The 23,756-nt window shown below is 41.4% G+C and overlaps 2 protein-coding genes across 4 annotated transcripts in view; one reads left to right on the forward strand and one right to left on the reverse strand.

Moving 5' to 3' along the window:
- The window catches only part of Gtf2h1 (general transcription factor IIH subunit 1), a 29,400-nt gene extending 23,231 nt beyond the window's left edge, over positions 1-6,169 (reverse strand). Inside the window, exon 1 of one of the 2 annotated variants that reach the window (XR_013041970.1) lies at positions 5,923-6,107. The gene's annotated coding sequence lies outside the window, so the exon portion shown is untranslated. Of the gene's footprint in view, positions 1-5,922 lie in introns of both variants that reach the window. The other variant, XM_076543725.1, reaches the window with a different exon arrangement.
- Positions 6,170-6,374: 205 nt separating this feature from the next.
- Positions 6,375-23,756, forward strand: part of LOC143267041 (BLOC-2 complex member HPS5) — a 43,342-nt gene continuing 25,960 nt past the window's right edge. Inside the window, exons 1-8 of one of the 2 annotated variants that reach the window (XM_076543716.1) lie at positions 6,375-6,781; positions 10,702-10,881; positions 13,744-13,854; positions 13,982-14,046; positions 14,715-14,907; positions 16,522-16,655; positions 20,145-20,357; positions 20,650-20,721. In XM_076543716.1, the coding sequence (XP_076399831.1) occupies positions 10,774-10,881; positions 13,744-13,854; positions 13,982-14,046; positions 14,715-14,907; positions 16,522-16,655; positions 20,145-20,357; positions 20,650-20,721 (896 nt within the window). In that variant the 5' untranslated portion in view covers positions 6,375-6,781; positions 10,702-10,773. The remainder of the gene's footprint in view (positions 6,782-10,701; positions 10,882-13,743; positions 13,855-13,981; positions 14,047-14,714; positions 14,908-16,521; positions 16,656-20,144; positions 20,358-20,649; positions 20,722-23,756) is intronic. The other variant, XM_076543713.1, reaches the window with a different exon arrangement.

Genomic DNA, 23,756 nt, shown 5'->3' on the forward strand with positions numbered 1-23,756 from the left:
AACAGTTTTAGTTACTTGTAATTCTGCAAGAATAAACATTTACATTTACAATAAACATTTACAATAAACATTAATAAACATTTACATTTTAATTTAGAAATGTTAACTTTGTAACATTTATGGAGCTATGAAATATACCCCCCAACCCCCGTTTTCTTCTATGTAGCCAGGCTATCCTGGAACTCACTCTGTAGACCAGGCTGGCCTCAAACTCAGATTTGCCTGCCTCTGCCTCCCAAGTGCTAGGATTAAAGGCATTGCAACACCACAGCCCAGCTTCTGGTAAATGCTTAATATTAACTTTGTATAGATATTATAACAAGTAACTAGGAAAAACTTAAATGCTCACCCTGACGATAGAATGTAAAATGATACTGTGTACTATATAAAACACAATTTAGGAAACATCAATCAAAACCTGTGAAAGATTGGAGAGAAGTTAGGAGGGCGTTACCACATAATTACCCCAATAATGTTAATCAGTAGTTTGAAGAAAAGTGCCAGCACAAGCTTCCAATGAACTGGGCTGGGCTTGGAAAATAACAGAAGCACCTGAGTGGGGCAGGTAAAGAAGCAAATGAGGTAAAGACAGAACCTGGAAAGTAAAGAGTTCTGCACATCAATAGAACTGAGTTTCAGTACTTAACAATGGCCTTTCCTACATAACACAGAAACCATTTCCACTAAAATTTATTTAAGGCAGGGCTGAGATGCAGCTTAGAGGTTGAATGTTGTCTCGGCATTCTTTCTCTAGGCCCTGGGTTAATCCTCCCCATTTAAAAATTTCGGAGATAAGTTATTGAACACTGGGCACAACTGTCAATTGTCTTAGAAAATTTGTTTGCCAAGTTTCTCTGGTCATCTGTAGTATCTTTGTTAAGTGTAAAGAGGACACATTTGGGAGAGCTAATAGACCCACTAGGGTTACCCTACAATGGCTTCTGTGATTTTCAGATTCCTTGGAGGAGTTTCCTTGGGTTCTTCCCAATAGAACTCTGTAAGAGCCATAGTGTTTCTTTTGTGAAAAATATTGCTGTAGGCTACTTTAAATCTTTTATGGAATTATCTGTTACAAGGCTTGATAGTTAAAACCTTGCCCGAAGCTGCATGTGTATGTCTTTGTTTTCTGATTTGATACATTTTTCTCTCTCCTCTCAACTAGTTTCATTTTTTTCCCAGTGGATTCTAATCTCTGAATTCTAATACTCTCTGCATAGCACTTACTTTGGGGGGTGTGGGTGTGGGTGTTTTGAGATGGGGGTTTCTCTGTGTAACAGCCCTGGCTGTCCTGGAACTTACTCTGTAGACCAGGTTGGCCTGGAACTCACAGAGATCTACCTGCCTCTGCCTCCTGAGTGCACCACCAAGCCCTGCTAATGAATTCATTTAAGTAATTCTCCCAAGGTAGCATGCACAGGCAGGCCTTCATGGGTCTGCACCAGGTCCTTTAACTATATTACAGCTTCCAGTTCAGGGTTTTTATGGGGTTACTGAGTGAGTAAACGTGTGGGTCTCTGTTTCTTTTGCCTTCTCTTGGGCGATGTCCCTTCTGTTTGTTTTGCCAAATTCTGATGTGTTAGTTTTTGTTTTATCTTACTATATTTTATTTTGCTATTATCCTTTGCAAGGGGATCCTGATGGGAACTGGAAGGAGCAGAGGGAGGAGAAACTATACTCAGGATATATTATGTGATAGGGGGAAAATCTATTTTCAATAAAAGGAAAAAAATCATTTAATGAAAAAAAAAAACAAAATTGTCTTTAAAATCAAGGTCTTGTAAGTAAATATGCAAAATTAAAGGATACACCGGTTTTCAGGAAAATGTGTTGAATATGTACAAACTATATAACGTATTTCCTTAATATTTTACAATGTAAAGGCATGACTAAAAAATTTACAAAAAAATCTGTTTTAAACTATAAGCATTATACTTCAAAATTCCACCACAAACAAACCATCATTTGTTTTAAAGATCATACTGGGTAAGTGTTTGAGCTCTTTGTAGTAAATGCAGTTTGGGTTCATAGTACCATGTTTTTCTTACAGATGGAACCCGGGAGTGAAGTTCCACTTAGGTAGCTCTCCTCAGCCCTAACATCCCTGAAGTAGGCATTGCTGCATGAAACATTTTTTTGTTGTTGTTGTTGTTGTTTTTTTTTTTCGAGACAGGCTTTCTCTGTATAGTTTTGGTGCCTGTCCTGGATCTCGCTCTGTAGACCAGGCTGGCCTCGAACTCACTAGAACTCCGCCTGGCTCTACCTCCTGAGTGCTGGGATTAAAGGCGCGTGCCACTGCCTCCCGGCAGCATGAAACATTTGACACTTTCTTGAACCAGCAGCCCAATTTGGGATTTAGGAAATATGCATACTTTAAATAGTTCTCTTGATTTCCAAAGGTTTCTGACATACTGGAAATCATAGCATGAAATCTGTAACAGCTACGGGATCATTGTATTTTACCTTCCAGCATTTATGTGTGTGTGTGTGTGTGTGTGTGTGTGTGTATGTATGTATGAAAAAACATGTATGTCTGTCTCCCTTGGTAGACTGCAAGCTTCACAAAGATCAAGATTCAATGTGTTCCATTCATTATAGTACAGCACCCAGCAGCAAAGCGTAATCCTCAGAAGGGTCTAATATGTATTTGTGACACTGAACGAAAATCTTTATTAAAGAATACAGTATTGCCAAGACACAAGAAACCTTTGCACATACATCCTAAACTCAACTACAGGATATTATAGCTTTCTATTCATAGACCAGAGTGTCATTTCTCACTAAGATTCCCAAAATTGGATCTTGCCCTAGAAAGAAATTTTAGGAAAAATTTACAATGGTCAAACAGAAATCTGTAATTACTGTCTTTGAATTTCCATTACCTACCTCTTCTTCTTCCAAAGTATACAGAAAAATAAACTCCTTACCATTCTTGCCTCCTGGAAAGGAGGTTTCCAAGAGTGAGCTATATCTACTAGCATAAGACATGGATATCTGCCCGGATATCAAAGGTAGAGTGAAGAATTGCCATGCTCAAGGGCAGCCTGATATACATGTTAAGATCTTAAAGAAAACAATGAGTAAAAAGAGCTCTAGAATGCTTGCTATTAAGCAATCCAAAAATGTTTTATCAGTACAGCAATATAGAAAATAAAACTTTGGAAGTATGTAAAAAGGAACCAAATGTGGCTGGACAGACAGATGGTTTATCAGTTAAGAGGTGTTCTTGATTAGGACCTGGGTTTGATTGCTAGCTCCCATATAGTGGCTTACAACTGTTTGTAATTTTAGTTCCAGAGGATCTGATGCTCTCCTCTGGCCTCCTCAGGCACTAGGCACACAGTTGGTGGGTGCACAGACATACATGTAAGTAACCCCCGTCCCCAAAACAAAACCACAAAATTAAAAGGAAACCAAAGTGGAGTGTTATTGTTATAAGGACGGTTTCACAAGTGAAGTATTAGGGAAATACTAAGTGCATGATAGAAGGAAATAGGCAAATACCCACTAATAAAAACTGCACACTGATAAGAGTATATCACTAAACTTGAGAATGCCAGTGCTAGGATCAAAAGGTGTGTACCACCACACCCACATTTTTTTTTTTTTTGAGTGTAATAATCTTCCAAGTATTTTTAAAGAACTCAGAACTCCTCTGCATTCACTTAATTACCTTTCTTTTTTTGCTGTGGAACAATCCTTTCTGTATATTATGTGAATATATGTTATGATTGGTTTAATAAACAAGCTGACTGGCCAATAGCTGAACAGGACAAAGTTAGGCAGGAAAGCCAAACTGAGAATGATGGGATGAGGAAGAGGGAGAGTCAGAGGTTGTCAGCCAGATGGAAGAACAAGTTGGATACACAAAATGGGATAGAGGTAAGTCATGAGTCTCAGGGCAGCACATGGATTAATAGAAATGGGTTAAGTTGTAAGAGCTAGTTAGTAACAAGCTTGAACTATCGGCCTAGGTTTTATAATTTATATTGTCTCCAAGTCAGGTATTTGGGAAGTGGCTGTCAGTCATTTGGGAGCAGGCAGTTGGAACAGAAAAACTCCACCTACAGTTTTCTTTTTCTGAGATAGGGTTTCACTATGTAGTCCTGGCTAGCTTGGGACTTATCCTCAAACCCAAGAGAATCACCTGCCCCTGCCTTGCAATTGCTGGGACTAAAGGTGTGTGCCACCACCAAGCCTAGTTCTTAAAATTGCTTTTTTATATCTGTACTTCTACAGATATAAGAAAGAAATTTATATAAGAGGAATTCAAATTCATCGAACTGTTGCACTGCTCAGTTGGCCAAGTAAATACAGCAGATGATCTCTCCCTTTAAGTGCAGATGATATAAACTGGGTGTGTAGCCTCAAGCCTGCAATCCCCTGGCACTTGGGAGGCAGAAGAGGTGTTGCTGAGTTCAAGGCTAGTTTACACTACACTGTGGAGACCCTGCTTCGAAAAAGATTCAAACCTACTAATAGGCACAAAATTCTTTCCAGAGTTGTCCTCATAAGCCATTAGGATGCCACTAGAGGTTATATTTATAGTCCCTTTTATTATTATCTCTTCATGAAACTATTCTGGTTTTGGCTTTTAAGAATCTTAAGGTTGACAAATTTGACTCAGTGTTTTTAGGAGATGTCCTTAGAGACAGGGCACTGATCCACCTAAATTCAGCTTCATTGTAGATTTTTTATGATTTTTAAAAATCACAAGTCTGGGATAGGGTATAGTGGTGTACACCTTTAATTCTAGCACTTGGGAGACAGAGGCAGGTGGATTGCTGTGAGTTTGAGGCCAGCCTGGTTTACAAAACAAGTTCCAGGATACAGCCAAGGATACACTGAGAAACCTTTTCTTGAAAAACCAAAAACAAAACAACAAACAAAAAATGACAAGTCTAGATATTGAGAACGTTGCCTGGAGCCAGACCTTGCTTGGTGTGTTTTTTCATACCATTCAGCTTTCTGTACCTAGGCCTGCATGCTTTCCAATCAGTCTACAGTGAGTTGTACCCACAGCCCTGCATTTTTTTTTGCCGGTTCTGGTGATGTAATCTAGCACCTTACACATGTCCAGCAAGCACTCTTAGCTTTGGGCTGCATTCCTGACTCACAAACCTTTGTTTTACCTTAATTTAAACTGGAGTCTTTGAACAAACAACAACAACAAAAACACAACAAAAACAAGAATAAATTGTGTATATTAGGGTACAACTTCCGGTAATTGGTTCTCTCCTTCCAACACGTGGGTACCAAGGGTGGAACTCTGGCTTAGCAGCAAGCACTTTTACCAGCTGAACCATCTCACCGCCGCCCTGGGCAAAAGTTTTAACATCTCTCTCCCACCCTTGTTTTACAGACGGTAAAATGTGCATGTAAGCGTCAATTTCACCGTAATTTAGCCTTAGAGAACACTGGAGAATTTATAAAAACAATCACATATTTCCATGTATTGATGGTCCGTTTTACATTGCATGGCTGTCAAACTGGTTATAACTAAAACTGGGTGTGTGGCTCACGCTTTAGGAACAGTTTGAAGCGTACGGGATGACAGGTGGAAGCAAAAAGACACGCAGCCACCAAGGTGAGGACTTCTTACAAGAATCGAAAGATTCTCCGGGGCAGACTTTCTAACGGGAAGGGCCTCGGTGTCCCGGAGAGGCCGCACTTCCTTCCTTCTCAGATGAGTGTGACCCGGGAAACCTTCGAGTCCCTTCGGCGGAAGAGCGGAATGCCTTTAGGCAGTAGATTAAGGGTCAGGGCACCTCCTTCCCACTCCGGGGTAAGAAGGGCAAACCACACAGCCAGCCTGTGGGGTCGCGGAGACGACGGCAGCGAGGGGCTGAACCCGCAGCGCTCCGCGCCCCCGGGGCCTGTCAGACCCTCACCGCCCACCCACCCCATTCTTCGGTCTCCACTTACCAGGTGGGGGCCACTGCCTCCGGCCTGGGCTCCGGGAACCACGTCCGGTCAGGTTTAGCTCCGCCGCGCTCCTCACAGCCGCTGCAGGGACGAGGCCGAAACCCAGCGGCCAGAGCCGTCGCCGCCGCCTCTCTGGCCGGGGGGTCTCGCCTCCATCGCTGGCTGCGAGGGCGCTGAGGGCACGTGACCGGAAGTGGCGGGGCGGGCCTCCGGGGCACGTGACCACCGGTGCGGCCGCCATGACACCTTCCGCTGGCTCCTGCCCTTCCCCCCACCGGTCCCCGCCTGTTTTGCTTCCCATCTCCGGTCGCGAGTGGCGAAGAGTTTCGGGGATTCAGTTTGGCTCGCCATTCTGCCTAGAGAGCATCCGGTCTGAACGGGCGGCGCGTCCTAGGCCCGCGGCGGCTCTCCCACTGCAGGCCGCGGGGAACGTAATCGCGACCGCGGCCGGAGGGGGCGGGACCACGCGCGGGGAGGGGCGGGACCGTCACGTGACGAGGAAGTGCCGTTAACAGCGCTTTCCCCGGCCCCCGGCGCCCCTGGATGACGTTTCAAGGGCGGGGCGGGGCGACAGGGATGCTGAAGTTGAGGTTCTGCTGTCAGTGCGTGGTGCGTGCGGCGCCTGCCTAAGGGAAGTGGCCGCCTGGCTTTGGGGGCGCCGCGGCTGGCTTGTCAGCCTGCGGTTCTGTGAGCCTAGCTTGGAAAACCTGCTCCCCAGACTCCCCTCCTCCACATCGACAGATGCAGTTCAAAGTCATGGCGGCTTAAAAAGTAGTTGTGATTTACTAGGAGCTTCTTGTGGTCAGTCCTGCTCTGTTCATCCTGCATCTCCAGAGACGCCTCCAGGGCCTCGAACACGGTAGGCACTCGCAATATCGAATGGATGAATGAATGCATGAGCGAGTCGTTAATTTTTCTGAGGCAGAGTTTCCTAATCATTATTTCTTGAATAGGAAGATTCTCTTCTGGAAATAAAGTCTGTTAATTTCCCTTTGCATAAAATTTCTTCAATTTTTGTTACCCTTGTCGAGTCTTTCCTCCCGTGCACCTAGTGGGACTGGGTACGTTGTGATTTGCATTGGCTGTGTGAGCAGCAATCATTGTCTGCCACTTTTGAATTATCATCAAAATAATCCGGGGAAGTGGAAAAAAAGTTTTGATCTTTCCTGTGTTCTACTTTCATTTATTATTGGGGGAAGATGTGACATGACACGGCACGCACTTTGTGTTGTTGTTCTGTCTTTCCATTTTCTGTGTGTTCTTGGGACCAAAGTCACCAGGCCTGCACAGCAAAAAAACATCTCTTGGGCCCTCTCTTTTTCACCTTCTTTTCTCTCGTGTATTCTACTTTCAAACCTACATTTTTGTGAGCGTTGTGACCCTTGGGAAAGCCAATCTTTAAAAAAGATGTTAGAAAAAACAAAACAAAACACCCAGGTGGTGGCGGCGGTGCACGCCTATAATCTCAGCACTCAGGAGGCAGAGCCAGGAGGATCTTTGTGAGTTCGAGGCCAGCCTGGTCTACAGAGCAAGATCCAGGACAGGCTCCAAAACTACACAGAGAAACCCTGTCTTGAATAACAACAACAACAAAAAAAAAAAAAAAAAAAAAAAGAAGAAGTTAGATGTTCACTGATTTTTGGCAAGAATTTGCTGCCATCTTCTATGAGGTTAGCGTTTTTTTGTTTTTTTTTTTTTTTAAAGTTTTGTTTTTAAATCTGCCAGCACACAGAAGTAATGTTTAAACTCAGCTTTTTAGAAAAGTAGGGCTTATTGGTCTGAGAATATTCAATGAACAGCATAACTAAAACTACAGTAGTTCACATTTATGGAAGGAAAGAAGAACAGGATATTCAAATAATCGGAGAGAGTAAGATGGGAAATGAAACTAAAAAGGAAGTACAGATGAGATCACATTATATGGAAAAGGAAGCTATTCTTTGCTTTTAGATACTACTAGTTACAAATCAGTTTTAAGTCTTCTCTACTCAGAATGTCAAGAGAGAGGCTTTCTTCTTTCCTGTAGACCTTCTAGGTAATGGGAATGCCTCATCGTAACTTCTTTATAGCTCACTTCTTACTTTTAAATCTGTGTTTTCTAGCGTCTGCCCATAGTACTTTATAGGAATTGTATAAACTCTCCACACTACATCCTTCGGTTACTTTCTGCAGCCTACCAAATTAAGTTTAAGTTCCTTGGCTTAAGGTTGGAAGTGTTTTGTACCTTGAGCCCTATATGACCACAGCTTTATTATTCCATTATTTACATTTTATATTTAACTGAGGACAAAACTTGTATTCTCTGAATACCTTCAGCACTTTTCCACTCCTACTGTTTCAGCTCTGTCTGCTGTCTGTCCCCTTTTCTCATGAGAAAGGCTGACTTGGGAATAGTGTTATTCCTTTTAGGACATTTTCTTTTTCTTTTTTTTTTTTTTTTTTTTTTGGAGACAGGGTTTCTCTGCGTACCTTTGCGCCTTTCCTGGATTTTGCTCTGTAGACCAGGCTGGCCTCGAACTCACAAAGATCCGCCTGACTCTGCCTCCTGAGTGCTGGGATTAAAGGCATGTGCCACCACCGCCCGGCAAGGACATTTTCTTTGACTTACTGTGATCCCTTATGAGAGCTATGTGTATATTTACATATATGTATGGTATTTGTGATTTTTTTTTATTTGACTAGAACTGATTTCTGGAATTCTTTTATTTATCATGTCCTCACAACTGTCCCTGTTATTTTACTAACTACTTAATAAGATAAATGACTTGGGGCTGGAGAAACGCCTTTGTGGTTAAGAGCTCTGTCTGCCCTTCCAGAGGATGCTCTTCCAGGCGACTCAAGTTCTATTCCCAGCACCCACATGGCAGCTCACAACTGTCTATAGCTCTACTTCCAGGGGATCTGACAAAACACCAATGCATATAAAATAAAAACAAATTAATTGAAAAAAGATAAATGACTGAAAATTTTTTCTTGGGTAAGGAATTGTCAAATATTTTGAGTATAGTCATGCTAAATTTTGTTTGCCTGTTTTAGAATATAATTCTTATAGAGGTCAAGTTATACTAAGAACATATTACTACTAGCAGAGACTAAAGCTATATTACATGTATATAATTTTTAAAAATATCACAAGGGAGGGCAGTGATAGAACACATGCCAAGTATGTAAAGATCTTGAGTTTGGTTCTCTCACATCACAAAAATAAGAAAAACCAGCCTCTACATATTTCTGTATGTTTTACCACTGGAAGGTATGCTCTGAGAAGGTTAGGACTTTTTTTTCCTTTTTTGTTATTTCCTAGAACAATGTCCAGCATATGAGTGATGCTCAGTACATACTTGCTGATGGAATGAATGTGCTTCTAAAATAGTGTCAAAAATATAAAGCATAGACAAAAACACAAATAGATGCTTCTGAATTTTTTTCATGGTGTCTGTTTGCTTTAGGATTTTTAATTCTTTTTTGTGTATGTTGGGGTGTGTGTGTGTGTGTGTGTGTGTGTGTGTGTGTTCAAGCCCATTTGCATGTGGAGGCCAAAGGTAAAAATACCATCATGTGTCTTCCTTGATGTGTTACCATGTCAGGCTTTTATGTGGGTGCTGGAGATCCTCATCTGAGGTCCTCATGTCTACGCAGCAAACCCCTTACCTGTAGCACAAATCCTAATTGGTCTTAATAATAAAAACCTGTAGCCAGATATTGGGGGTAAATGCTGAAAGTTCAGTAAAGGAGCCAGCCATTACAGAGACTTGTTTTTTTTAAGCTTTTTCCAGACAGGGTTTCTCTGTGTAGCTTTGGAGCCTGTCCTGGAACTCGCTCTGTAGACCAGGCTGGCCTTGAACTTACAGAGATCCACCTGCCTCTGCCTCCCATGTGCTGGGATCAAAGGCGTATGCCACCACTACCCAGCTGGAGAGACTTCTTACCTCTACCAAATCCTCAGCCTGAAAGGGCTTGAGCTCCTGTCTCCTCCCGCCTTATATTCCTCTCTCAGCCCGGCCATATCACTTCCTATCTCCACCTCCTTAGTGCTGGGATTAAAGGCATGTGCCACCATGGTCTGGCCTCTATGGCTAACTAGTGACTTGGCTCCATACTCTGATTTTCAAGCAATCTTTGTTAGAGCACAAACAAAATATTACCCCATTTACCCACTGTGCCATATTCTCAGCTGCTGCTGCTGTTCATCCTTCTTCACTAACTTGGTAATGAAGGTTGAGAAGTTAAAAGTAATGAGTAGCAGGTTTTATTTTATGTTATTTTGGCTTTTCGAGACAGGGTTTCTCTGTGTAGCTTTGAGCCTTTTCTGGAATTCACTTGGTAGTCCAGGCTGTCCTTGAACTCACAGAGATCCACCTGCCTCTGCCTCCCGGGTGCTGGGATTAAAGGCGTGCGCCACCACCGCCCGGCTCGAGGTAGCTTCTTAATGAAAGCTTCCTATAGACAGGTGATTCAGGACACAAAGAAACACAGTGGGTTTGCTACCTTACTTTTGAGGAGCTTGGCCAGTTTTCAAGTCCTACTTTTTTTTCCTTTCTTAAATTGCTCCATAGTATAGTGGGATAGGACTACAGAGGGACTTGGAAATCCAGGCCTAAAACTCTGAGAGTCAGGGAATGACACTGTGAATAAACTTTTGCATATAACTGGGACCTAGGTGTGGCTCTGTGTGTGTCCCCCCCCCCAACAGCTGACTTCCAGGGATGGGCCACCTTTTTCTCTGTTGATTGTTATTATATGTTGAATGGGCGGTAATTAATATTTAATATTTTGCAGGTTTTTTTTGTTTGTTTTTTTCAGTGAGAAATCCTGTGTCGATTATAGAACAACCTTCGTCTTTCTGGCTAAATGACTTTTGTGCCAGTGATACCAGAAGCCTACAGCCATGTTCTTGCAGAGTTTGAGTCCTTGGATCCATTACTCACAGCTTTGCGGCTGGACTCCAGTCGTCTAAAGGTGAACTTCTGCTTTGAGACAGTCTCATGTAGCACCCTACTTTCACTTCATATCCACGTGCTCGTGTGCTCTGCCATTCTTGCCCCTGCTCTTTGTTTTGTGGACTCCCGGGGCTTTTGCCTGTTTTACCTTACATAGAAGTAGCTCATTCTTTATTTTTTGAGCTATCACTTGAATTTTTTTCAGTTCTGGAATACACTACTATTGATTTTTTCATCCTTCTTGGTAATCTTGCTGTCTTCTCTCAGGAAGTAATATACATTATTGGTGTTAAAATAGCATAAATGAGCATACCTCATTACATTTTGAACAACATGAACTACAGCAGTTACTTCAAGAGGAGGACTTTGATACAACCCTGTATAGGGAATAAAGCAAAAGCCAGTTAGCTCTGTGGAAAGGACATGGTTCCCTGAAACCTCAGATTCTTGATTAAACACAGGGAAGTCACAGTGAAGAATAAAGTCTTAATCACAAATGATTTCATTCTGAAACTTTGCTGTTGCCTTAAATTACCCCCTTCTCCTCCCCTTTTTCTTTCCTCACCTCCTTTCTTTCTCTTCCCTCCCCTCCCTTCCCCCTTTCTCTTCCCTCCCCTTCCCCTTTCTCTTCCTTCTCCTCCCTTCCTTCCCTTTCTCTTTTCTCCCCTCCTTTCCCTTTCTGTTCCCTCCCCTGCCCTCCTTTCCCTCCCCTGTCTTCTCTCCTTTCCCTCCCCTCCCCTCCCCCTGTCCTCCCCTTACTCTTCCTCTTCTTTCTCTTTTTTTGGAGACAGAATCTCACTCTGTAGCCCAGACTTGTTGGAAACTCACTGTGCAGCCCAGGCTGGCCCCACATTCCTGGTGGAATGCCCGCCTCAGCTTCCTCAGTGCTGGGATTGCAGGCCTAAGCCTGATGTGCCAGTGCAGATTTCTGTCTTCTGAGAAAAGGGAGAAGAGGAAACAGCAGTCAGGCTAGTGCAGTCAACAGTGGTGAAGATCAATCAGAATGTTTTCAGCTGCAAGTTATACCATACCTTACTGCTGGACACGGTCTAAGAGGGGACTTGTGTGAGAATTCTGTTTGTGAGAACACGCCAAGAAAACATGACAGTTTTTCAAAGCACAGAATAGTTCTTGGAATGTATTTTTGTGCTCCTCCCAGGTGTAGCAGACAGAAATGAGTTTCCTTCAGCTGTTATTATTCCTGTGCCTCTATGGAAACATATTTTTACATGTGTGGCTTGTCCTTGTGATTGAACATCTTACTCATATGATTCTTTTCAACCCTCAGAGTAAAAATTGTCTGATACTCTGAATAAAGTTGGCTAATGCATGAGACTTTAAGTCCTCCTCATTTGTAGGTCCAGCTCTTCCAGGTTCGTGCTGCCAACTAGAGTACTAAACACTTTACAAATAGAAGTTAATGCACGGAGGCAGAGGCAGGTGGATCTCTGAGTTCGAGGCCACTCTGGCCTACAGAGCAAGATCCAGGACAGGCTCCAAGGCTACACAGAGAAACCCTGTCTCAAAAAAATCAAACCAACCAACCAACCAACCAAACAAACAAAACCCTTACTGGACCTCAGCATTACTAGGTTTAGGGTAGTGGCCCATTGAGGGTCCTGAGGACACAGGGTTCTTCATCTTCCTTCTCCCATCATACATGTTGGCTTAATTACAGTAGTAGTAGTATAATATCCTGCCTGATCTTATCAGCTTGTCTACATTAGTAACTGCAGCAGGAATAAGGGGCCAAGAACAAAGTTTTGGACATTTTCTTGTCTCTACTTTTCATTAGGGAAGACAAAGCTTCCAAGAAGTTCCTAGCAGCTGAGTCTGCTGGCTGGAACTGAGTCCCCTCGCCACCCAAGGCAGCAAAGGAACCTACAAAAGCGAATATTTGGGCTCATCAACTTCTGTGTTGGAAAGACACAAAGTTGAAGAGGATTAGGAATGGTTTTTAGTCAACGACAGGCACCAAAACAACAAAGAGAAACCCTGACTCGAAAAGCCAAAAAAAAAAAAAAAAAAAAAAAAGAAAGTATTTTTGTTGAAATACTTTTGTCCAGAGAATGGCCCTGGCCAGATGTAAGCTAATGAAGAATAAACACAGCTGGGGAAAGTTATCTATCCAATTACCCCAAAAGTATAGGGGAAGTTGTGCCCAATTAATGATCAACCACACTGTTATAAGTTCTTTGGGTTTTTTTTTGTTTGTTTGTTTGTTTTGGTTTTGGTTTTGGTTTTTCGAGACAGGATTTCTCTGTGTAGTTTTGGTGCCTGTCCTGGATCTCGTTCTGTAGACCAGGCTGGCCTAGAACTCACAGAGATCCGCCTGGCTCTGCCTCCCGAGTGCTGAGATTAAAGGTGTGTGTGGCCTGGCTCTGTTACAGTTCTTGAGGGAAGAGTCGAATGGGGAAATTACAATAGCACATAAGAAATTCATTGCAGGATACAGCTAATACATTCAAAAGCCAATATCACCAAGACTCTTTAAGTCTTGGTTTTCCTCTGGAAAAGTCCATAACTTTTTCCTTACCAATATCAGCTGAATTCCTACTTCATATCTTTGTGGCTCATAGCAAGCTTTTTGAGATTCCATTAAAAAAGTTTAAAAGCAAAATGTTCTTTGGTATATTTCAGTGTTCTAGAATTATCAATGAGTGCTGTTACATTGTGTCCTTCTAGGCAGGGTAAAGAAGGCAGGCAGGCAGTGAACACAGACTTGCAGTACTTATTCCAGTGGCGAGGTTATTTTTAACAGTGTTGGGAATGCAGCCTAGGTTCTTGACCATGCCAGGCAGGTGTCCTGCAACCAAGCTGCATCCCCAGTGCATAGTGGGTATGGCACAATCATCTCAGACTTGTCTCTTCATGCTCTTAGTGTACCAGCATAGCTGTGTCTCGGAAATGGTTGGCATTAGGCAGCACAGGAGGAGGACTCAATCTTATTCAGAAAGATGGCTGGAAGCAAAGGCTGTTTCTCTCTCACCGGGTAAGAACAAGGACATTTACACGTTGCTTGGAGTATGCTTCATGAATGTGAATTTTTCCAATGTCATCAATCCTGTAGAGTAAAAAAAAAAGAATAGAAACAAACTGTTCTTTGTCTGATGTCCTAGGAAGGTGCAATCTCTCAGATTGCCTGCTGTTCTCATGATGATGATTATGTCGCTGTAGCTACCAGGTAAAACACTCTTAGAATGATGATCTTTTCTAAATGCATGTTAAGCTGACAAGTGTGCTTGTTAGGATGACTAACTGTCTCATTTCACCTAGCACTGTACTGGTTTAGTACTGAAAGTTGTGTCCTGGGGAACCAAATCTGCTCAGTGCCCAAGCCATCTGGGAGGGTTAGTTGGTCACTCTAGTGTTTGTGGAAAATGCTGATTCAAGGCAACAACATCTAAAAGGCCTTAAAAGAGAATGGGAACAGGCACTTCTCCTTGAGGAGCCCCTACTCACACCTGGGTCTGTCTTACTTTTCTCTCAGAGCCTCCTTTTACTAATCTTCATGCATAAGCCTATATTAAAAGATTTTTAACAGTATCTCCAATCTTGCGTGCACACACACACACACACACACACACACACACACACACACACAGAGAGAGAGAGAGAGAGAGAGAGAGAGAAAACAGAATCAAAATTTAGAACATTTAGGTTCTCCTAATTTATTGATTTGATGGCTAAAACAAGGAAGGGAATGCTTTGATTTGTACCTTTTCCCCCTTACAAACAAGAGTTTACATTGTATTTAATATGGTTAATATTATGTTGTAATTCAATTGTATCTTTTTTGTCATTGCTATAACTTTTTTATGGTAATTTGATTTGCCTGAAACTTATCTGCAGTCAAGGTGTTGTAGTTGTTTGGGAGTTAAATCAAGAGCGTCGTGGGAAACCAGAGCGAATTCATGTGTCTTCAGAACACAAAGGCCGAAAAGTTACTGCCCTCTGTTGGGACACAGCTGTTCTGAGAGTCTTTGTAGGTGACTGTGTGGGCAAAGTATCTGCCATCAAACTCAACAGTTTGAAACAAGCAAAGGTAAGGAAACACTCCAGCTCCTTGTCCATGTGCTGTGATGTAAGGTGTTAGCTTGTAGAACTTTGAATGGAAGGATACGGTTTTATTTGCTGTATTTCCTAAGCCTCGGAGAGTTTATCTCTTACTGACTGCTTCAGTGTAGAGTCCTGGCAGAAGAAATATAACTTCCATTGTCTAAATGGACATACCAGAATATTCTGGCTTGTCCCTCATGATCCATCAAAGTTATTATTTGTTTCCCAATAAACATTTGATTCAAAATACAACTGAGCCAGGCAGTAGTGGTGCACGCCTTTAATGCTAGCACTCGGGAGGCAGAGAACAGATCTCTGAGTTCAAGGCCAGCTTGGTCTACTGAGCAAGATCCAGGACAGCCAGGGCTACACAGAGAAATACTATCTTAAAAAAAACCATAAAGAAAAATACAGTTGAAGCCCTACATATAGCATCGACTTAATTTGCTTTTTATTCAAGAGGAGAATACTGTCAATGGGTGAAAAATTCTCTTACATATTTCAAAACTAATACTTTTTTTCCATTCCAAGTTCACAAATAATTACAAACAGAACATTGAGAAATTTCTGTAGTTAGGTATCAAATTATTTCACAGATTTTTATTTATTTATTTTGTTCTTTTGAGGCAGGGTTTCTCTGTGTAGTCTTGGCTGTTTTGGAACTTAATAGGTAGACCAGACTGGACTTGAACTCATGGAGATCCCCCTGCCTCTGCCTCCTGAGTGCTGGGATCACATCTAGCCTCACAAATTTTAAGTGAGGGAAACTTTAATGTCATTGTAGACAAATTAAATTCTGGTTTATTTATTTTTAAATTTTTTTTAAAGATTTATTTATTTATTTATTAGGTATACAGTGTTCTGCCCACATGTATGACTGCAGGCCAGAAGAGGGCACCAGATCTCATTACAGATGGTTGTGAGCCACCATGTGGTTGCTGGTGAACTCAGGACCTCTGAAGGAACAGTCAGTGCTCTTAACCTCTGAGCCATCTCTCCAGCCCCCTATTTTTAAATTTTTAAGATTTATTTATTTTATTGCACATGTATGAGTATCTTACTCAAATGTCTATGTTTTGTGCATTCTGGGATTGGAGTTATGGACAGTTGTAAAGAACCATGTGGGTTTTGGGAATGAAAACTAGTCTTCCACAAGAACAAGTACTCTTAATCGCTGTCTGTCTATCTATCTATCTATCTATCTATCTATCTATCTATCTATCTATCTATCTATCTATCTATCTATCAACTTATTTGAGACAGGGTCTCTCTACATAGCCTGACTGTCCTGGAACTCATTTGTAGACAAGGCTGGCCTCAAACTCACAGAGATCTGTCTGCCTCTGCCTCCAAAATGCTGGGATTAAAGGTGTAAGTCACCATGCCGGCTTCCTTTTTAAGTGTTTTGAACTTTTTTTTAATCAAGACAGGGTCTTACTTTACAGCATGGGCTGGCCTTGATCTCACAGCAGTCCTCCTGTCTTGGTTTCCTGAGTACTGGGAATACAAGTGTGTGCCACCACTCCTGGAATTGAACAGGTCAGGCAGAAGAGACTGTGTGCATCATTGTGAATGTATTTCCTTCTCACACCCCTTTTAGGCAGCTGCTGCCTTTGTGATGTTTCCTGTTCAGACAATCACAACAGTCGACTCCTGTGTTGTCCAGTTAGATTATCTGGATGGAAGATTACTTGTGTCTTCACTGACTCGATGCTTTTTGTGTGACACTGAGAGGTATACTAACTGACCGCAACCTCAGCTATCTAGAATTTCAGAATTTTCAGGTCAAGTACTGCTAGTCATGGAGCCAGAACCCTTCGAGTAATTTTGTAGATGTTAATAAGGAACCAGTTAAATACAAGCTGACGTTAGAAATAGGAGAAAGAGGAGACAAAGACAGTCTAGTGGGTGACCATGACAAGCAATCAGTGAACACTACCCTGTGGCATCACTTATATGCCATGAGAGCGCCAAGCACTTGCTTCAGTGTGTGGAGTCAGAAAGGCTGCCCTGATTTTCTCTATTGCTCTTTTTAAAATTTGTTGTGTATTTAATGGCATTTTACTAATGGGCAAAATTGGCTAAGGAATTACTAGAAGCTTTATGAAGCTGACAAAATCCCATTGAGTCTAAAGGTGGAAACACAGGTGCAGTAAATGACAAAGGAATGTTTCAGAGGCAAAATATCAGAGCAGATTAGGAAGCAGCTTAAACGAGTATTACCTTTCACTGCCAAAGTTCCTTAGCTGTTTTCTATGCTCAGAAGTGTTCAGTGGCCATTCTTTTCATCCTGGCCCTGGTTGGTTTGCTGGCTACCCTATTTCTTAGGATCATTCTTTCTTTAAAAATTTGTTACACATCCATCTTGATGAGGTCAACAGTCAAGCTGTTGGCCAACCACAGTTACTGAAAATTTTTGAACTGTGACCCAGCTGCCTCCCACAAACACACATGCATACACATACACATAACACCACACAAACATGCATAGGCACAGGTGTACACAGAGGCACACACAGAGACACACAAATACAATTTGAAATTAAAGTAAATGTACAATAAAGTAACAGAAAAAGAAATTGAGGGCTGGAGAGATGGCTCAGGGGTTAAGAGCACTGCCTGTTCTTCCAGATGGTGCTGAGTTCAATTCCAAGCAACCACATGTGGCTCACAACCATCTGTAATGAGATCTGGTGCCCTCTTCTGGCCCACAGGCATACATGCAGGCAGAACACTGGATACATAATAAATAAATCTTAAAAAAAAAAAGAAAGAAAGAAAGAAAGAAAGAAAAATTAAAAACTGACAGTCAGGAAAACCTTCCTGGAGTTAAAGAAATAAAAGGAAACTGGGTGTGGTCATACATGCCTTTAATCCTATCACTTAGGAGACAGAGGCGGATGAATTGGAGGCAGGTCTTAATGCATAAATGAATGAATAGAAATAAGTAAATGAATAGAAAAAATTGTTATGAAAAACTTCAAGCATACATAAAAAAGTGAGAATTCTGCAATAAACAAGGTCTGAAATATTCATTTCATGGGGTACAGCTAGAGTTGAGTTGCAGTAATGTAGAACCTGCTGCAGAAGTAGTATGTTGAATTGCCTCCTTTTATTAGCTAGGATTCAGTTTGGAGAATCATGGATAGTATAATAATTTAAAAGTTCACATAATTTTTTTTTTTTTTTTTTTTTTTTTTTTTTTTTTTTTTTTTTAGTTTTAACCCACATTCTGTCCAACAAATGGCATTCTCTAAAAATTGGGACTCCCATGGGTACACACCTTTAATCCCAGTACTCAGGAGGCAGAGGCAGATGGATCTCTGTGAGTTTGAGGCCAGCTTGGGCTACAGAGTGAGTTCCAGGACAGGCTCAAAAGCTATACAGGGAAACCCTGTCTCAAAACTGCCTCCCTCCCCAAAAAAAAGAAGAAAAAAATTGGGACTCCTAAGCTGGGCATGGTGGTACATACTGTAACTCTAGCACTTGAAATAATGGAGGCAGGAGAATTAGGAATTCAAGGTTGCCTTTGGCAACATAACAAATAAGCAGCATAATAAATAAAATTATAACTTCTTATAGTCCTCTGTATATTTCAAAGCATTTTTACATCCATGTTCTTACAGTAAAACAGGAAATAAGTGGATAATTTCACAAAGGAAATAAGTGGAAAGTATTGATTCATTGAAGGTCTCAGAGTCAATTTCTGCTAAAGAGCATATTAAATCACTTTCCAAGAACAGACAGACATCATGAGCTGAGTGAGCTGGAGCATGCCTGTAATCCTAGTCCTTGAGGACTGAAGTGGGGACTAATGGACTGAGTTTGAAGCTAGCCTGGACTGCATAGTGAGACCCCGCCTTAAACAAAACAAAACTACTGAGTGCTTTCTGTGGGCCAGACACTGTATTCATAATTCAAGTAGACACAAGTGTCATGTGTAATATGGTACTTGCTGTGAAAGCAGCATATAAGAAGCAGGTAATTGAGCAAACGGAAGCCTAGGGCATTTCTCAAAGGAAGAATGATGCAGCCAAGTCATGAAGAAGACTTATTAGGAAACAAATAGACAAGTGTAGAATCTAGACTTGAATAAAAATATATATGCACACATGCCTATACATGAATGACCTGAAGCAGAAGGGAGACTGTTAGAGGGGAGGAAAGGGACAAACACTGCAGTTTTCACTCATGTAGATTCTAGAATTATATAGAGATGTGTATTAAAGAAGCATATTTATTTGTTTAACTGCATCTGCATCATTTGACCTGATCGGTAGGTAGATGTCAAAGCAGCTGGGGAAGGGAACTAGTAGAAGAGGAAATCAGAGGCTAATGAGGAGGTAATTGCAAGCAAAGTACATGACATGCATGTGTGAAATGTCAGAGTGAAACCCATTATTTTTTTTGCCAGCTAAAAACAATTGTAAAAAGAAAGTCCATGTTTGTAATCTCAGCATTTGGGAGGCTGGGGCAAGAGAACTGCTGAGAGTTCAAGTCTAACCTGGCCACATAGTAAGTTCTAGGTCTGCCTAGGCTACAGAGGGAGGGCCTGTTTCAACAAAGAAAACCAAAACCCAAACAGACAAGAAACAAAAAGAGAATAAGTAACAGGGGTTTTTAGGAAGAAGCAAGCTGGTCGTTATCCCTCTGTATCCCATGCAGCTCAACTCTCATTTCTAACTCATGGACTGCTAAGGGAGCAGAATGTTCCAAGACACAGTTTCAAAAGAACCTGGATTTTAAGAAAATGAAGAAGAGTTCATTGGATGTTTGTAGGGTAGTAGGGTCTTGGAGACAGTTGGAAAGGTAGAGTAAGAGCTTGCAGGGAATGTCCAAAGAATTGTGTTAAACATAGTGACTTGGAAAGCTAGTTGGTAAGGTTCACAGGTGAACAGAGTGGTTTTTAGCAGTAATACCTTTTGGATCTGAAACAGGCCCTCCTTGTTCTGTTGATAATAAACAGCACTGATGTGAAGACCTTGGCTTCGTGTCACAGAGTGGTTATGGTAACCGACCCTGTTTGGACCAATCTGTGCCATTGTTTTCTGGTACAGTACCGACAGACCAGAAAGAGGAAAGGGCATGTGTCAGTGGGGGTGCGGGTGGGGCTGTTATATGGCTGTGCTGATTTGTAGTGACACTTTCAGTTCTTTAATACAATTGTTTTTAACTTTTCATTTTTGTAAATAAACCTATTTTGTCTTTGTTTCTGAAAATTAGGGAAAAGTTTTGGAAAATTGGAAATAAGGAAAGGGATGGAGAATATGGAGCTTGTTTCTTCCCTGGAAAATTTGCTGGGAGCCAGCAGCCTTTGATCTACTGTGCACGCCCAGGCTCCAGAATGTGGGAAGTGAACTTTGATGGAGAAGTGCTGAGTACACACCAGTTCAAGAAGCTCTTGGCATTGCCACCCCTCCCTGTGATCACTGCAAGGTAGCCACTCTCCGATTGGAACTTCCTGGAGGCATTGGGTTAAAATCTATAGAACTGTGGGATGTCCGAGATTTGATTAGACCTTCTAAGGATGAGGTATAATTTTTATCAAAAGATTTAGAGATGCCAGAACAGTCCTTAAGCAGTTGTCTTTCTTGTGATTAAAATGATTGAATAAGGGGGATGCAATGTAGGCTCTTGAAGTTGTTTTCATGTTGAAATTTTCTCTATATTGCAAAAAGTACACTTGTAAGTTGTGATTAAATCGTCAGCAGGTGTGTTTACCTTCTAGCTCAGAGCCTCGGTATGATCATACAGTTGGATCCTCCCAGTCTTTGTCATTCCCCAGACTCTTGCATCTTAGGTAAGTTTTTCCTTTGCCCTTTTCTCTTTATTCAGAAGCATTTACTTTTATATTTATTTTTCAGTTTTTGTTGTTTTGTTTTTTTCAAGATAGTCTCCCTGGCTGTTCTGGAACTCACTCTGTAGTTCAGGCTGGCCTCGAACTCAGAGATCTGCCTGCCTTTACCTCCCAAATGCTGCAATTAAAGGTGTGTACCACCACTGCCTGGCCTATTTTTCAGTTTTTAAAAATGATATTAGAGTTTGAACACGGCCTTTTATAGCCGAGTGATTCTTCTACCCATGAGCTAAACACCAACCTGTCAGCTTAAAAAATTTTTTGTGTGTTGCTGATAACCAAACTTGGTCTTATGCATGCTAGGCAAGCAGTCTACCCCTGAGCTGAACCCCAGGATAGAATTTGTTATGTTGTTCAGGCTGACCTCAAATTCTCGGACCCAAGTAATCCTCCTTTCTCAGTCTCCCAAGTAACTGGACCTATTGGTGCATGTTACTTCATCCAGGCCTTTCAACTTTAAAGTGTATGTGTGTGTCTTCTTTAAAATTTTTATTTTATCTTATTTTACACATATGAGTGTTTTGCCTGCATATATGTCTGTACACCATTTGTGCCAGATCTCCTGGAACTGGAGTTACAGACAGTTATGAGCCATGATGTAGGTGCCAAGAATTGAACCTACGTCCTCTGGAAGAGCAGCCAATGCTTTTAACCACTGAGCTGTATCTCTAGCCCCACTTCCAGCTTTTAATGTTTTTATGTTAATTTATTTTGGGGAAGTTTGGAGATGACTATGTTGCATACAGTATTCAGTAATAAGAGAAATGAAGAGATCCTTTTCATTTTATAATTGTCAGGGAGCTTTCTGGCAGTTTAGTACTCACTGGTGAAGGTACTCATTTTCTTTATAAACTCCCTATTTGGTGGGGCAATGTAATGATCTAGTGTGTCACTATTAGTACACAGGACATAAACAGTTGTGGAGCCTGCTTTGAAAGCTCAGTGAAACTTCAGCTTTCTGCTTTTAGGACTTCCAGCAAGTAACTTGTATGAAAGATCTGCTCCAGGCCTACTCAGTCCATTCTCACTTAGGATTAGCTCACCTAGTTGCATTTGACCAGAGTCAAGCACTAAGCAGCATGGAGTGCTACTCTGGAGTTTGTCAGCAGCTTTTCCTGCATAGGCAGAGGTGCAGTGTGGGATCTGTGCTTACTTTACAGTGAGAAGTTATTCCTAATATCCTTTCTGCCAGTTAATATAACCGAATGAAAACTCAGAGGATGATAGTAATTTTTATAGGCACCCTGCAGTATGGTCTATTAACAGGGGCTTTTCAAAGGTAACTAGCTGCTTTTTTAAAATACAGTGAAAATGTTAACTTATTTTCCCCAAAGGTTAAATTAACTCATGTCACAACATCTACACCAAGATATTTAAAGTGAATTATAGCTATTTTAACACTTCAATTTGCAATTTATTTTGAAAGTTGCTGGAGAACAGCAGCCACTTACTTGCTGATGCTTACTTACATATAGCTTATTAAAAACTCCCTCTGTTAGTGGTCTCCTTGCACAGCATTTATCACTGTTTATAATTTTATGTTCATAAAATATTTATACCTTCCTTACCCATAAACAGTAAGCTCCATGTGGACTTTGTGGCTACTTTATTCACTGCTCTGTTTGTAGTGCTTGACATAGTATCTGGTAGATGGTCGTCATTTCATAAATATTTTTTTAATATGTGATATGTGACACCATGGCCTAGCTACATTAGAGATTGTATTCTTTCTCGGGGTTTAGCTCAGTGGTAGAGTACTTGCTAGACAAGCAGAAGGTCCTAGGTTTGGTCCTCAGCTCTGGGTGGGGGGAATGTATTCTTTCTTAGGAACATGATTGGTTCTCCAGGTAGACTGTTGCTTTGAATGTAGGAAGCCAGGCCTTTCACGGTCATGCTCTGCTTCCTCAGCTTATGCAGTAATTGATGCTGCTTTGCCTTCGTGACTGCTCTGGCATCGAGTAGATACTTGTTTCTGCGTCCTTTCTTCAGACTACATCCATCCCTCACTTATTGCCACTATCAGTATCCATTGAGCTTCACAGTGCTAGGTACACATTAGACTGTCAGACAAGTAGTTCATTCAATGAAGACTGCTTTTGAAAAACAAGAGCAGGCAAGCTGCTTCTGTTCTGTTTGTTTATTCCTGCCCCCAAATCTCACAAGGAGGCATTCTTTAAAAAAATTATTTTTGGATATATTTACTTTATGAATATGAGTGGTTTTCTTGTTTTGTTTTATTTTTCGAGACAGGGTTTCTCTGTGTAGCTTTGTGCCTTTCCTGGAACCCACTTTGTAGCCCAGGCTGGCCTCCAACTCACAGAGATCCGCCTGCCTCTGCCTCCAGAGTGTAGGGATTAAAGGTGTGCGCCACCACCGCCCAGCTGACTGTTCTTTCTATATGGATGTATATGATCCACATGTGTGTCTGGGGCCTGCAGATATCCTGGAAATGGTGTTATGGATGTTTGCCAACTTCTTATGTGTTATATTTTCAGAAGGTACATTGGTGACACTTTCTTTTCTCTGACTTTGTTGTTGTTAATGTTTAAGATTGTTACATAGCCCTGGTTTGTCTGGTACTTGGTTTTTAGCAGTCTGGCTTTGAACTTGTGGCACTCCTCTTGCCTTAGTTTCCTTACTGCTGTAATCACAGGCATGTGTTATCATGCCTGGCTTCTTTGACTTTATTTATTTATCTGTTTTTGAGACAGACTTTCTTTATGTAGTCCTGGCTGGCCTAGAACTTGCTATGTAGACCAGGCTGGCCTCAAACTCACAGAGATCCACCTGCCTCTGCCTCCCGAGTCTTGGGATTAAAGGTATGAGACACAATACCCAGCCTTCTTTGTATTTATTTATTTATTTATTTATTTATTTATTTACTTATTCATTCATTCATTCATTCATTCATTCATTTAATTTTTTGACTTCTTAATTCTTTTAGCTTTAGTGTCCTGGTTCATTATCAGTGAAGGAAT

The sequence above is a fragment of the Peromyscus maniculatus genome, chromosome 1, assembly GCF_049852395.1.
Source record: "Peromyscus maniculatus bairdii isolate BWxNUB_F1_BW_parent chromosome 1, HU_Pman_BW_mat_3.1, whole genome shotgun sequence".
NCBI lineage: Eukaryota > Metazoa > Chordata > Mammalia > Rodentia > Cricetidae > Peromyscus > Peromyscus maniculatus.